The sequence below is a fragment of the Styela clava genome, chromosome 4, assembly GCF_964204865.1.
Source record: "Styela clava chromosome 4, kaStyClav1.hap1.2, whole genome shotgun sequence".
Taxonomy (NCBI): Eukaryota; Metazoa; Chordata; class Ascidiacea; order Stolidobranchia; family Styelidae; genus Styela; species Styela clava.
In genome coordinates, this window is record NC_135253.1 from 22,849,604 (window position 1) to 22,863,955 (window position 14,352).

The window sequence follows — 14,352 nt, forward strand, 5'->3', positions numbered from 1 at the left end:
TCGGTGAATAATAAACTACTGACTGACGTTAAGTAGAGCGTAGTCAGAGAGGCACTACGTTTAGTTTTTAGCTGTCAAATTTAGCCTTTGACACACGGTAACGGTATGCATATATTTTTACGTTTTTAGCTCTGTAATATTAATTTCAAAATGTCTTTTAAAATTGTGATGTTAGTTTATTGTGATAAACACAGGTGAAGAGAAGGTTTTTCACTATACCGTACAGCGCATTTATTTTTTGTTGTGATCTTTTAATGTTTTATTTAAGCGCATAGGGCCGCGAATCATTAAAAAAATTAAAAGCGGTTCGTCATAGCATTTTTTTGAACCACTGCCTCATACTCTTCTTATACCAATACTCAATTCATGTAAAAGCAATTTAATTGAAGTATTGAATGAAAAATTATATAATTAATATCATATTGCACATGAATTGAACACTTGGAAATTATATGGAAAAAAACGATTGCAAAGCCACCAGAGAAAAGAATGATATATAACCACCAATAACGACTTATTAGAGTAATGTTTTGAGGTGTTCTCTTTAACAAATAACCCCTTGTTGCAGAAAAAATGGTTTGGAAGTTTGATCCACAGCATAAAAATGTTTAATATATGAATAATTTGTTATTTTCCATCAATTTTGAATAAAAAACAACAAACTTATAACAACAATCAAACTCTACAAAAAAAAACTTTATACTGCACCACAAAATAATGGTATTTTCGATTTTGTGAATTCTTACTTATTTTTCGCTAAGCACTATTTTCGAATTTTGTTTTACGTTTTTTAGACATCACTAGTAATATTCCTATTGGTAACAAAAATTAAAACATGATGGTAACAGTGATTTAATGAGGCAGTTTGATAAATTATGAAGTTACGGATGGAGGTGTGAATGGAGGTAACTCTCTGATCATGACATACTCTCTGGCACTTCTGTTGGCAATTTTTGTCCTCTGACTCCTGCCAATACATTGTCCACAGCAAGTTGAATCATTTTCCTCCTAAAAATAAATTGAAAAATCTGAGCATCATTACTATAATATACCCATATACAGCTAAAGACTAGTGAAAAAAAATTAAACACTTAACGAAAGATATAAATTCTCCAAAAAGAGCTAGTAAGAAGATAACTATATACCGTACATGCTCGTTTTACCGCCCGATCTTGATTAAGGGCCTGTTTGAATAGCCGCCCGCGTGAACAGAACACAAAAATAAATAAGTGCCGGTGCTTGAATACCCGCCTGATGTAAAAGCTGATTTTTCGGTGGTAAAGAACAATAGGAAATAAGAAGCGCTTTTGTCACAACGCTGTTGACTTTTAAGCGCTGGTAGATGACACTCACGCCTTAGGCATCCAATTGCATGACAGATAGCATTGATTATGTAACACCGTGGTTTTCAAACTGGGCGTCGCGACGTCCAAGTGCGTCATTTCAATATTGATAGGACGTCGCAATTTTACTTTAAAAATAACAAGCCTCCATGCTTAAATAAGGGCTGGTTTGAATAAGGGCCCGGCTAGTGAGTTTGGTTAAAACAAATATGGGCCCGGGCGACAAAATGAGTAAATACGGTAGTCAGTGAAATTTGCCATTTTCGTTACGAAAAGGATTATTTTGAGTGATCATTATACAGTAGCTATTTTTAATTTTGCTACAGTATCCTTGCATTCAGTGCATACATATCCACTAGCACTAAGACAGAGAAGAATGAGCATTTGTTAGGCACACCTTACTGGAACCAACTATAGAAATTATAACTTTGTCAAACCTTGGCTTATAACATAATTTTACCGGTCCGTTCAAATAAAATATTCAAAATACAAATTTAAAGCAAATCGGAATCCTAGAACATCAAGCTATTGGAATATGGACATCAATATAATCCGATAAGGTCTCCAGACACCAGGATCCTAATAACTAGCTAACATAAGTGAAAAAACATTAAGATCCTACTCACCTTCACGCTTACTCTAACTCAAGCTTCTGATACTTTTCACTGATCTCAATTTGACTGACTTTGACTAGAACTTGATACATACATACATTCACCATTTCACATTTTGTGGCATTCACCTACAATAAAGTTATTTTTATACATGTTTGCTCGAAGGCGAAGTCTCCAGTACTCATGCACAAAATCACTGGTGTGTTAAAAGTTCCCTATAGGCTCATCCCTGTAACAGATATCTCAATAGCTTGCGGTGTAAATGAAACCTAAAACTGTCGAATTGTTATTCTTCATGAAACCTCAAACCATTTGCCCAGTTTTTGACTTGAATATAAATCACACAATCTCTTTTCCAACAAATTTTTCCAGTTGCTCCTACTTAAATACATTTAGGACTTCTAGTAAACTTGACCGAAATGAATGATTACTCATACGGAGGTTACTTCACGTAATTGAATATAATAGATTTGCCATGGAGCAATTTTTATACCTTATCTGTGGTATTACTGTATTCGCTTCCAAGCAATATTATGTACTGATATATATTTATATAGTCTACTTACCAGCACCAGCAATAAACTGGCTTGCTGAACCGTAATTCTTTATCAATGCACACAACTTTTTGTTCAGCTATTAGCTCATTCCTATCTGCCGGGTTGAATTATGTGAAACAAAATAAACTTACATATTTTGCTAATAGAATGATTATTCTTGACTAAACATAAGTCAAGATGCAAGTACCATTCATGATGCACCAACTTCCTTTCATTATCTATCTTTCTCTAATTGGTACCCTATCTGAAATATGTCACATTGCATGAAATCTGTTTATCACTCTTGTACTTTCTCATTGACAATAAACTTTTCAGAATAACTCAACAATTATGATGAACTAGATCTCTTGCCATTACCTTATATAAGCTACATGTTGTCTTATACTATCAGTTTTATCTTATTCCTGTTAGCAAAACTGTAAATGTGCAAATTTACACCTATTTTTGTAGGACATAAGTATATCCTATGATACAATCCAAACTAAACATACACTATGACTGATATAACTACAAGAAGTTAGTTCTTAATATATTGTTATGTCCATCCTAAGCGTTATGATTGGCGAAAAATGAAATTTCTAATAAAAAAACACATTGCATAACATATAAGAAACTCATTTATACGAGTAGACTCTTCAATTAATGACTGACAAAAATGTTACAAACAAAACTGTACCAAGCAGCCTAAACTAAATCTATCTAATCAACCTTCATTGTACAATTAAACCTGAAATCAAAAACATTATCTAACAATGAAGCTAACAATGAAAATATACCTAAACAAAACATGAAACTTTAGTATAAGAAACCAGTCAAACCAGCAATGCCAACTTGAATCTCTTGCTAATAATGACAAAGAGTGATGGAAAATCCCCCAAAGGAACTCACAAAAATCAGTTCTTTGTCCAGGGGTGGGTATAAGGGGTATCTCAATGACCTATGACCTCTTTTTCTGCCATAAAATACAAATTTTGGTACACCAAGCGTGACTGATGGAGATTCCATAACCCTGCCTTTGTTGTACTGTTGTCTACTTTTTAACTACAATTTTATACTATAAACTACGGTCGTTTTTGCAAATCACTCTTTTGAATACTTCGGATATTTTTCTTCTATATGACAAAGATAAATTTGTTATGCGCTAAAATACTGCTAGAGATACACTTCTAGGTCATTGTAGCTTTGCACATATAAGTGACTTGATCAGAGTGAAGTTATGCCATATTATCAGCTTTCCTCCGCGTAAGGAAATTGAATAAATTTGTACAATAAAAATTAATATCCCACGCTAACCTTGTTGTACTGGTCTGCGATCCGGCATGAGGTGAAATAATCACATTAGACATCTTGAGTAGATCATGATCCCTGGGCAATGGTTCTGGTGTGGTGACATCCAATGCAGCTGAATGAAATTCTCCCGTCTTCAAAGCATTGACTAAAGCTTCTTGGTCGACTGTTGCACCTGTAAGAGTAGTGGGAAGTTAAATGTTTTGGACGGAAATATTGGATTCCAGATATGACATCTACTGTGTCTGTCTGTTGTATTGCAATTTTTGTTGCCTAATCAATTTTATTACACAAATATAATATCCTTGGACGTTCAATTTCGTAGCGCAAAGCCAAGATCAATAATATGGGGAAAACGTTCCCTAAACGTGGCAGCAATACTTGTGAGGTAAATTTTATTAAGTGACCAGAAACACACACAAAATAAAAAATACTACCCACTCAGAAAATTCCTTCTGAAAAGGGCTCTCAATAGAGGTTAAGATTGAATTTTATGTGGGTGAAATAATCATTCAAGAGGTGTTTATCATCGATGAACTTTTCACTGGCTTCTTAATAACATACAATGTTAATTCAAGTTGCTTGGGTGAGATATTCAAGCAAGAAAATTTCCTGTGGTTGAACTTTCTAAGAAGATCTTCCTGGATTTTTCGTATCCCACCCAAGCAACTCGAATAAACATTTAAACATTGGGTGCTCCAGAAGTATGTGCACCAAGATGTCGCACAACCTAAATCCTAACGGGTACACACATAGTATGTTCAAGTTGTGCGGCATCTTGATGCACATACTTCTGGAGGTCCAAACATTGTACGTTATTAAGAAGTGGAATGTAACGATAGCCTTTCTAACACAACATATTAATTATATATTACCTCTCGATATATTGATAAAAATAGCAGAATTTTTCATTTTCTTGAACTGCTCTGCACCCATGATGTGTTTTGTTTCCTCAGTTAAACAGACAACAACGATTACAAAGTCACACAAAGGTAGCATATCATTCAACTTAGGATAGTACGTCGCCCCAACTGCTTGCTCTTCAGATTCAGGCCTTAAATATAAAAAAATTATGTTAAATATTTATCTCATATGCTTGCTACCACACCTCTGGTTACCCTGCATTCGTTCGTAGATTCAAATCCTCTGGCGGATAATTATGTGCAAGAGAATCGCTGTACTCGCTGTTGCCGCCCTGGGGTGGTTCACGTAACATCTGGCCATTTATACCGGCCTCCACCATCAAGTCCATGCATTTGAAGTGATTAACTGGTTAGCTACTTGCGTTTCAGACATGATCTGGTAACCCGACAAAAGGAGGCGGTCTATAACATAGTCTTGTCATCTGTTGTGCCTCCGCTGGGAGAAGCATATACATTTCCGGTAGCTTGCTAGCTGCACCAATTTCTGCCTATAAACAATCGCCACATTAAACTTGAATATATGACATACCTGCACTTCTATTTATGTGTGAATTACAAATAACTTTAGGCATCTTTGGCTAATTACTACATAACAAACGCCGTACAACAGCCATTGTTACAAAATAAGTGGAGTGAAGATAATAATCAATCGTCCTGAAGTACTTTTGTTTTTATAATTAAAAAATGAAGTCATCAAGAGCCTCATTTGACCTGCGGGCCACATTTTTCCAACCACTGATATAGTCAGTGGAATACAGTAAAAATATAAAATATACCTACCTCTTATTTCTGTTGTGATAAAGAATTTTCATATCGAAAGCCTGGGCACATTTTGCTACAATGTAACCAATGCTTCCCATCCCAACTATTCCGAGGGTTGAACCACTGACTTGATGTGTTACAGCATTCATCTCCAACCGAGTATAATCTGGTTCTTTGTATTTTGCAACAGCTGTTAAAAATTTGAAGATTGCGAGTTTTAGCCCAATTTTCACCACATTCATCGTGGTGTAATGCAGCAGTTCCCAACCTGTTGGTGTACAGAGTCTGTTGCCAGCCTTACGATTAGACCTTATGCTCCATGCTCCAAACAAGCGGAAGTGACCACTGGTGGATAAGGAGCTGCCCCAGTTTTGGATTATAGGAATCTTCCTGATTAAACATTCTCTTATCCAATTTATTATACACTGGGTTGGGTGGAGGGCATGGAATTTAATCCCGATATTTTGATCTGTGATGCCATTATAGCTAAATCTATTACATCAACCAGTAGTCCACAGCACCCACAAAACAAAAAAGATTATTTTCAAAACATCATTTAAAGAACTGGCAGTATGGTAGTAGTAGGTCGGAAACCCAGAGCTGAACGGTTTCACCATGATTTTCTACTCTAGGTGATCGATTCACCAATTAAAGTTGGGCCAAGAGGATTCCAGCTTGCCAAAGTCAACAATATTAAAACACCTCTCAAAATCAGTGACACCGACAAAGTAAAACCAATGGAGATGTAACATCATAGGATATATGTTTCTGAAGCATTTAAACGTAACTAATTCTGTTTTTTGGTAACCCAATCTAAGATAACCCTGGTGAGGTAGCAGGCATGGGTTTTGTATTTACGATAAGTCCGTCAAGAAAATGAAAACTTACAATTGATAAAATCTCTTGCGGCCGCAAGCATAAGAGTCATCCCCATTTCAGCTGTGGCAGAACTGAGTATATGAGGAGTATTGGACACCTTGACTCCATAACTTTTGGCCATGGCGACGTCAATATGGTTGTATCCCGCTCCTATAGCAGCAATAACTTTTAAATTCGGGAGAGCATCAAGCCAGGCCTTTGAAATCTTGAAAAAGGGAACAATATTGTAATGTACATTGGAAATTTGGATCAAATTCACTGAATGTATATATTTATGCATTAAAGGTACAGAACACTCCCGATATGTACAATAGTTCGTTAATGACAGGTCCATATTCAAGGTTTCAGTGTGAAACGTTATTAGGGTATAAATCAGCAACTAGTAATTTTCTATAATAATCCTTAAAAAAGATTTGCTTGGGACAAAAACTTGCGAAAGGCGAACATTCAGTGGGACATTCGTAAGAATGTTCATTAAACATTGAAATGGTGATCTTTTATGGGTTCCCAAGATCGTAAAGCCATCTTATCACACATTCATCACAAAATATATTAAGAAATTCTATCATAATTCTATATTGGTTCTGTAGCTGTTTGCATCTGCATGTCCATCAGTGATGATCCTCCTTTGTTTCTGAGTGACATAACTCTATTGGTTTCAGAAGCTCACTGCATTTCTGCAGTCAATAACATTGTTAATCAAAGATGAGCCAACTACAAAGTGTATGCATAATATAACCTTCTAATGAAAAATAAAACATAAACAGCAATGACATACCCTCTGAGGCCCCCATATGATAATCCCGACAATATTACTCCACTTTTGCATCTGCATATCCTTCTCAAACTCTGCTATCCATACAATATCAAAATGCTTTTCCACGACATCTATGAACATTTGGCTGACACCATATTTTTCATCTCGTACAGTCATAAGCACCATTGGCATTGTACACATCTTTAAGCTTGAAACGTTAAATTCAACGGCAAAATAGTCTAAAATATCTAAAATATAAGACGAAATTATTACATTTCAAATTATTTATTCCATTATACATAAAGAAAGCATAGTAAGAGCAGTAAAGAGTGCTAAAATGTTGAAGTCTAGCATTTTTTGGTATTTGAGTTATATTTTCATAATCCCCAGAGTCTCTCAAAGTCTGTCAGTTTTCCAAATTTATTCAGAGTAAGTTTTCGTATCAAAAATTTTATAATTTTGCACAGTACCCAAAACTTGCTTTGAAATATAGAATTACAACATGGAATGTCAAACGAATGAATATTAATAATCGAATTGTATGTGTGGGAATTATCACTGCGTGAAAACTTGGCAGCTCTAAGTAAAGCCACGACACACCATTTTAAAATGTACTGATGCAAACAAACGCTGGTTACTAACATGGAGGCTATTCATTTCTGGGCAAAAAATGTTAAGTATTAATGTTTGTTTTATATTATTTATCATTTAATTTTGCGGCCATGGAACGCTCCCTGCCAGTATCCGATCATATTCTTGAGTCGCAAGATTTTACAAAATTTCTTTTTTGAAAAATTTGGGTTGAGAACCACTGATCTGGTCCAGGGCTACTCAACTATTTTTACCGGAGGTCCGCATGCAAAAGCACACAATTTCTTGGCAGACTGATGATTATTAGCTAATCAAGATTGTTTGTTATGGCGGTATAGTTCTTTTCATATATATTTTTAAATCTATAAAAGTGATTTTATAGAAGAAAACTTCAAAAGTGGGGCTAATGATCCAAAATGAAGAATTATGCGCGGTCCGAATCGAATACCCGAAAGGTCCGGATTCGGAATGCGGTCCGCCAGTTGAGTAGCCCTGATCTAGTCTCCAAACTTCAAAAAGGCTGCCGGTGCTGCACACTAACACAAATGTATTTGTTCTTTTATATATGTGACCAAGATGAGATTTCCTCAGACAAGCATATTTCAACTCAGTCAGATAAAGCATTAAAGACATAGGGTGTCCATAAAGACCCTTTACAATTTCAGTTTTGTTATGAAGTCAGTTCTCATTATATCGTAACCAGGTTTGTTGTTTTCTAATCAATAATTATTCAAGTATTTTTGTTTCATTTCATACATCTGTAAGGGCCAAAGCAATATTTGTTTGCGATAAATTCCCTTTGCAATTTAGAAAATAATTAGGACTTTATGGACACCCTATATATTTGTGTGTGTATTCACAGAACTCTGGAATGACAGAATTACCAAATTGTCTAATACTGTACTACTATTTTTATCAATAAATGAAATACCGGTAAACATAAATAAGATGGACATATTTCAAATATTAAACAACCCCAACACTTCTATTCCAAGTTGATTTTGAAAATAAAATAATATATTCAGCACAAATAAATATATACAAGATAAATATAAATTGTTCTACTTAATATAATCGCTTGAAGAGGAAGACTGGGCACACTTGGAGAGAAGCAAAAAGAAGGGGCTGATAAACTAAAAAATAAGTCTTAACAGTAGTTATTGTTATGAATTGTCATAAATATTTCCTGCACCATTTTCACTTAAAATATCCTGGAAATAAATGAAACCCTGGTCATATGCATGGCATATGGATGAAAAGTTAAATGAAAGATATTGTTTGAACAAAATCACACAAAACATTTGCATCACAACATTTTGAAAGAATTTAAATTTCATTTTAGACCCCCTAGCAATACAGCCAAGGTTACCATATCGTGCTTATTTCTAAGATTTGTGCTTATTTTCCAGCCCGCGTACTATAACGTAACGATGTGCTTATTTCTAAGAAAAGTGCCTATTTTTAAGTTGCGTGCTTATTTTGTCTTAGAAACATGGAATACTCGTTTGTGTTTTGGGTACAAAGATTCCGAGGAAACGAGGGATGATGCTCATTATTATAGGAAACGCATATTCACGGCACGCTTCGCTGTGTTATTATTGTGACGTATCAATTATCCATCACCAAAAACAACTGAAGCAAATTGTTGTTAGCGATAAATATAAATGATTTGACCTATGCTTTGACTCAGTGAAGTTAACATTTAAAATGATTACTTTCTCATTTTTATTCTGCGTTTCTGCCGTTGTTAAGTTCCCCCCCCAAAAATAACCTTTTGACACCTGTGCCTTTTTTTGGCTCTAGGTAGATACCGTAGTAACCATGAATATTATTCTCTATTACTCAGGAATAAGTAACTCATACCACTAAAAACACATATAAAAATAATGAAGTAGCATGGAATGTCCAGCACGATCTGATATAAATATTGGAAAAAAATGCTAGTTTGAAAATACATTCTTATCTGTATAATTCTTAACATCATAAAGATAACAATATGGCCATAAAATGTCAGTCAAAAATAGCCATAAATTCCAGCAAAAAATGTAAACTTATGACAATCAATATGAGAATCAATAAAATGGGGTTGGATTTTGTCTGGGTGGAATCTCCTTTGAAAAACATTTTCCATGAGTGAAATTTCAAAGGGTGAAAGATGGCCACATAATACATCGTGTTTAGGATGGAATTTTGTTTGGGGGGGAATATTCCATTGGGGAAATTTTTCATGAATTTCACTTTCAAAAAGAGGATTTTCATAGTTCCCCCTATGATATACCATGTACTATATGTGTATTAATTCTTGTCTAACGCAATTAAAGAACCAGCAAGCTATCTTGTATACAATTATCTATTTTTCCTACCATCGAGTAATAATAAGACCAAACGCGTATACTTCTAGACAATAAAAATCATAAAAGCAGAAACAATAAAAAGTTGCAGGCAACGAATTATGTATTCATTAATCCTCAGTTTGAGTGAATAGTCCATTAGAATCTGCTGTGTCCAGTAGGTCACAAATAATAGGCGACTCAACACCTAATATATAACTACATGTCGCAGGTTCACGTAAATAAATTGTAACAGCGTGCTTACTGCTGCTCGCTTTACACTTTAGCTTGACAATAACTTCCCGCGGCTTCCCGATTGCTTCACAAAAATCACCTTTATGATAGAAATGTTCCACCATGATAACTTTTTTATCTGTTGTTTTAGTTGTAGCATCATATTCTTCCCTGTAAATTCTCGCTCTTCTATTTTTTGCCCAATTCAAATGAGCTTCTTTGTCCCATTTTCCAACCATTATTATTGCCCGCCCCATTGTTTTGTCATCATGGTATTGTTTTACATGTTTACCATAACAATATTCATAATTCCACCATCCAGAACTTCCACGGAGACAAAAATCTCCCGAAAGAAAATCTCGTACAAGAGCTTTATCTGTTTGTTTTGATATTTCAGGACTATCAACACGTCTATAATCATCTCTAGTATGCTCAAGTTCGATTTCTGTCTCTTCATGACGTTTTGGGGCCGTAAAATGTTGTTGGTTGGCGAAATTGTTCTCTATATTCTGTTTTACTAAAGTTTTTGGTTTTCTGGGTGAATCATCTAATGAAGTACAGTATATTTCATTTACTGGAGTTCCTTTCACTTTATAAAATGGATTTGCACATAAAGTAGGTGTTAGGATCACTAGTTCATACTCACAAGAACTTGTTTCGCTTACGGACATAATTTCATTTCGTGATTCCGGGTGACATACATATAAAACTCGTGTTTTCCTTTTTCCACCGTTTTTGAGTTCACATGCAGTTCCATTACCCATATCTATAGGATAATACGGGGTCATGATTCCGTCTAACTTTTTGGCAGGAATATCTTTAGCACCTTTGGGTATGTTACCTAATTTGTTGAAAACACCTTTGCTGTCTGGTTCCTCGGAAAAATATCCTAAAAAGAACTCTTGTAGTTTTATTACACCACCTGCTGCTTTTTCCTCGTGATATTGCCTAATATGCTTCCCATGGCATATCTCATAAGTCCAGTATGTCTCCAGCCGATATGTGCATGGTTTTTGTTTTAAAACTGGTGACAGTAATTCTACTGGTGACGCAGATGATTGAAAATCGTCTTTCTCGTTTTTACCTTTTGCTGATGACGGTATCATGCATTTATATTTCTCATTTTTATCAGTTTTTATAATAACTGCATCTTCGTCGTTATAGTCCTCGGACTTTGTTGCAGAATCTTTCAATTCAAAAGTCTTTCCAGGCCAATTAAGGTTATATACAATGCTATCATCCAAAATAGCATACGAGTATGATGTCCATACAATAAATAAAGCAAATTTGAAAATGTCTGCAAACATCTTCAGTCTTGTTAAAGCATTTAAAATATGAAAGTCTGCGAAGTAAATGAGAATATCGTTAGAAATAGGAGGATATTTTGTTTCATATTTATCTCTGCAAGTGGGAAGTGCAACTTCTGGGAAGATAGATACTGTAGATAGAGGTCTGGTATAGTTTAGTACCACATATACCGTATTTATTCAATTATAACGCGCACTCGTGTATAACGCGCACCTTTAAATTTTGAATGAAAATTGGTATAAAATTCTTTTTTTTTATTTTTTTTCTACTAACTACTGGTAAGCACATAACATCTCAACGCAGCGGGAATGTCAACATCTCAACGCAGCGGGAATGTCAAACGCATGCTGAGCTGTCGCATGTGCGTGTGCTTGCACGAAATCGAACGCTTGCACGAATGTCAAACGCACGCTGAGCTGTCGCATGTACGTGTGCTTGCACGAAATCATCCTGCATTGGAATGTGCATGCGCGAGCGCACGCACGTTTCAGATGTTTAAAACCACATTTTCAATACCGCATTTCTCAGACCTCGTGTATAACGCGCAGCATTGATTTTTGCCTAAAATTCAGTTCAAAATTTTGCGCGTTATAATCGAATAAATACGGTACTTCTAATTGACCTGGCTCAACAATTTTTGCATATGTCATTCCTAATCCCCACCTGACTACTTCACCAAATATTACGTCACTAAGACGTCACAGTGGTGTATTAAAGACCTCCAAAGTGTTCGAAATCGATCAAGCTATTTCTCTCATTTTCTCGCCCCAACGATCCCGATATGAGAGAGGCCACTGGCATTAGAGAGTTCGTTACGATCGGCGCAGATGCCGTTTTGTGGATCGTAGCTATACATTGGCAAGCTCTATGACGTGATTGTGACATTGTAGTGACATAGTTTTTGGATGACATAGTCAGGTGAGGGTTAGGAATAGCATATGTGAAATTCACTATGCTACGCCCACCGGAAGTACTGGTGGTACTAAACTATACCAGACCCGTAGATAGTTTATTTTGAAAACTCCCTAATACACACAAATTTGAAAATGAGAATTCTGGAAAGTGAGAAAAAACCCCAATAAAGTGCTGGTTCAATGTACCCTACTTTCCGACTTTGGTGGAACCAAAACTCATTTAGCTTTTGCTTTTGGTAAAATTTTTGAAACTGCTTTCCAATTGTCTAACCTTAGATAGATAGATGGATTTTATTTCGATTCATTCACAAAAAATAAAACAATACACAAAAGAGAGAAAGGCGAAGAATCTGGAAAGTAAACAAAACCTAAAAAAAAGTTTATAACGTATTAAACATATTCACTCACTGAAGAAGAAGAAAAAAACAAATCACAACAAACAAACATGAATACAAACGATTAGACAATATTCAGGTGTCTAGCGTCTAACTTCAAAAATCAAATTATGTGCAATTATTTTCTACTAAAATAGTGAACTGAATAGCGGGTGTGTGAGCGATGTGTGAGACGACATCTAAACAAACAACTGAATAAATTGTTTCTAGATGAAAAATGTCTGAATGTGTAAACCTATGCCGGCAATTCGTGCTTAAAACCATAAAAATCGAACTATCGAGTTATTGCCATAACAGCAACTAACTGTTATATATAACGTGTACACAATAATGTGAACATCGATTGTCAGTTCTAAAAGTTTTACAGAAGTAAACTATTCAGATTATACAAAAAAACGTGAAAAAAAAATTAATAGTCGTGAAAAATCTAGACGTCTCTAGCAACTTCGTGGTACAGAATTTTTACTTAAAAGTTAATATTTCATCTGTTGAATTCATATTTCTCGTTTTGCCAATGCTTTGTTGAAGATTTCCTAGTTCTGCAGTTACGACCATTGCTGCACGAGTTCGAAACGGATATCGGTACCGTACCGCACGGGTACTATCCGATATGAGTCACAAAAGACTGAAAGATACTGTACCAACTACCCTACCGGTACGTTTGCCAGCTCCACATGTTGATTTCATGGGCACATTTATCTTGCTTTGATCAAAAATGTAACAAAACCTTCAATTGCCTGTTCCTTTTAATTTATTAGGGACTGCTCTGCAGATTCCTTTAATTGCTTACATTCCTTAAATACCTTTCCCTGTCGGTACCGTACCGGTAGGTACCGGTACCTGTCTAGGCAGCAGTAAATGTACCGGTACAAGACCGACGGACAACTCTATTTTTTTCTGTTTTTCTTTCTAATATATATATATTTTTTTTTATTCACTCACATTTTTAAAGAATTAGATAAATATTCAGAAAAACACCTATCATGCCATTAGGTGAATTCTACATTTTCCATCTATGTAATCTTCTTGAAAAACTAGAAATTTTACTCAAATTAGTAAATACAGTACGGTATACAACGAAATGTCATGAGATGGCCTGCGATTGCAGAGTATCGGTCTGCTGTGTGGACCTTTTCCCGACCTTTGACCCCCGGAAAATTCTTGCTGTGGACCTTTACCCGAGCATGGACCTCCTTGTTTACTTCGTGACATTGGCCAATCAGCAAGATGCAAAAAGTGACGTAACAACGCTCCCTTTTTGCATCCGCTCAGACACTTTTCTCACTCAGACAGATTTTCAAGCGTGGTCGTAAACATTACTTCGTTTTCGCGTTTTTGAACTCTATTCGTTAGTTTTCTGTTATGTTTCGGAAACTTAAATATAAATCAGATCATTCAGTGATCACTCTGTCTTCCTAGGAGTTTTAATTTAATTGCTGTAATAAAAAATTAGTGTAA

At 35.4% G+C, this 14,352-nt stretch overlaps 2 protein-coding genes across 2 annotated transcripts; both read right to left on the bottom strand.

Moving 5' to 3' along the window:
• Positions 1-364: 364 nt before the first annotated feature.
• On the bottom strand, positions 365-7,338 carry LOC120325745 (glyoxylate/hydroxypyruvate reductase B-like). The gene is made up of 6 exons (XM_039391876.2): positions 7,144-7,338; positions 6,375-6,570; positions 5,505-5,676; positions 4,677-4,855; positions 3,808-3,976; positions 365-1,008 (listed from the first exon to the last, which is right to left on the bottom strand). The coding sequence occupies exons 1-6, from the start codon at positions 7,321-7,323 to the stop codon at positions 918-920; spliced, it is 987 nt and encodes a 328-aa protein (XP_039247810.2). The 5' UTR covers positions 7,324-7,338; the 3' UTR covers positions 365-917.
• Positions 7,339-7,369: 31 nt separating this feature from the next.
• On the bottom strand, positions 7,370-11,749 carry LOC120325744 (endoplasmic reticulum lectin 1-like). Its single transcript, XM_078111504.1, has one exon. It carries the CDS (start codon positions 11,582-11,584, stop codon positions 10,175-10,177), a length of 1,410 nt encoding a protein of 469 aa, XP_077967630.1. The 5' UTR covers positions 11,585-11,749; the 3' UTR covers positions 7,370-10,174.
• Between the last annotated feature and the right edge of the window lie 2,603 nt (positions 11,750-14,352).

Coding starts and splice junctions, on each gene's coding strand:
- LOC120325745 (XM_039391876.2), bottom strand. CDS start 7,323: ATGTGTACAATGCCAATGGTGCTTATGACTGTACGAGATGAAAAATAT. Junction 4,856..5,504: donor TATCACAACAGAAATAAGAG/GTAGGTATATTT, acceptor TTTATATTTAAG/GCCTGAATCTGAAGAGCAAG. Junction 3,977..4,676: donor TTTTATCAATATATCGAGAG/GTAATATATAAT, acceptor CTACTCTTACAG/GTGCAACAGTCGACCAAGAA.
- LOC120325744 (XM_078111504.1), bottom strand. CDS start 11,584: ATGTTTGCAGACATTTTCAAATTTGCTTTATTTATTGTATGGACATCA.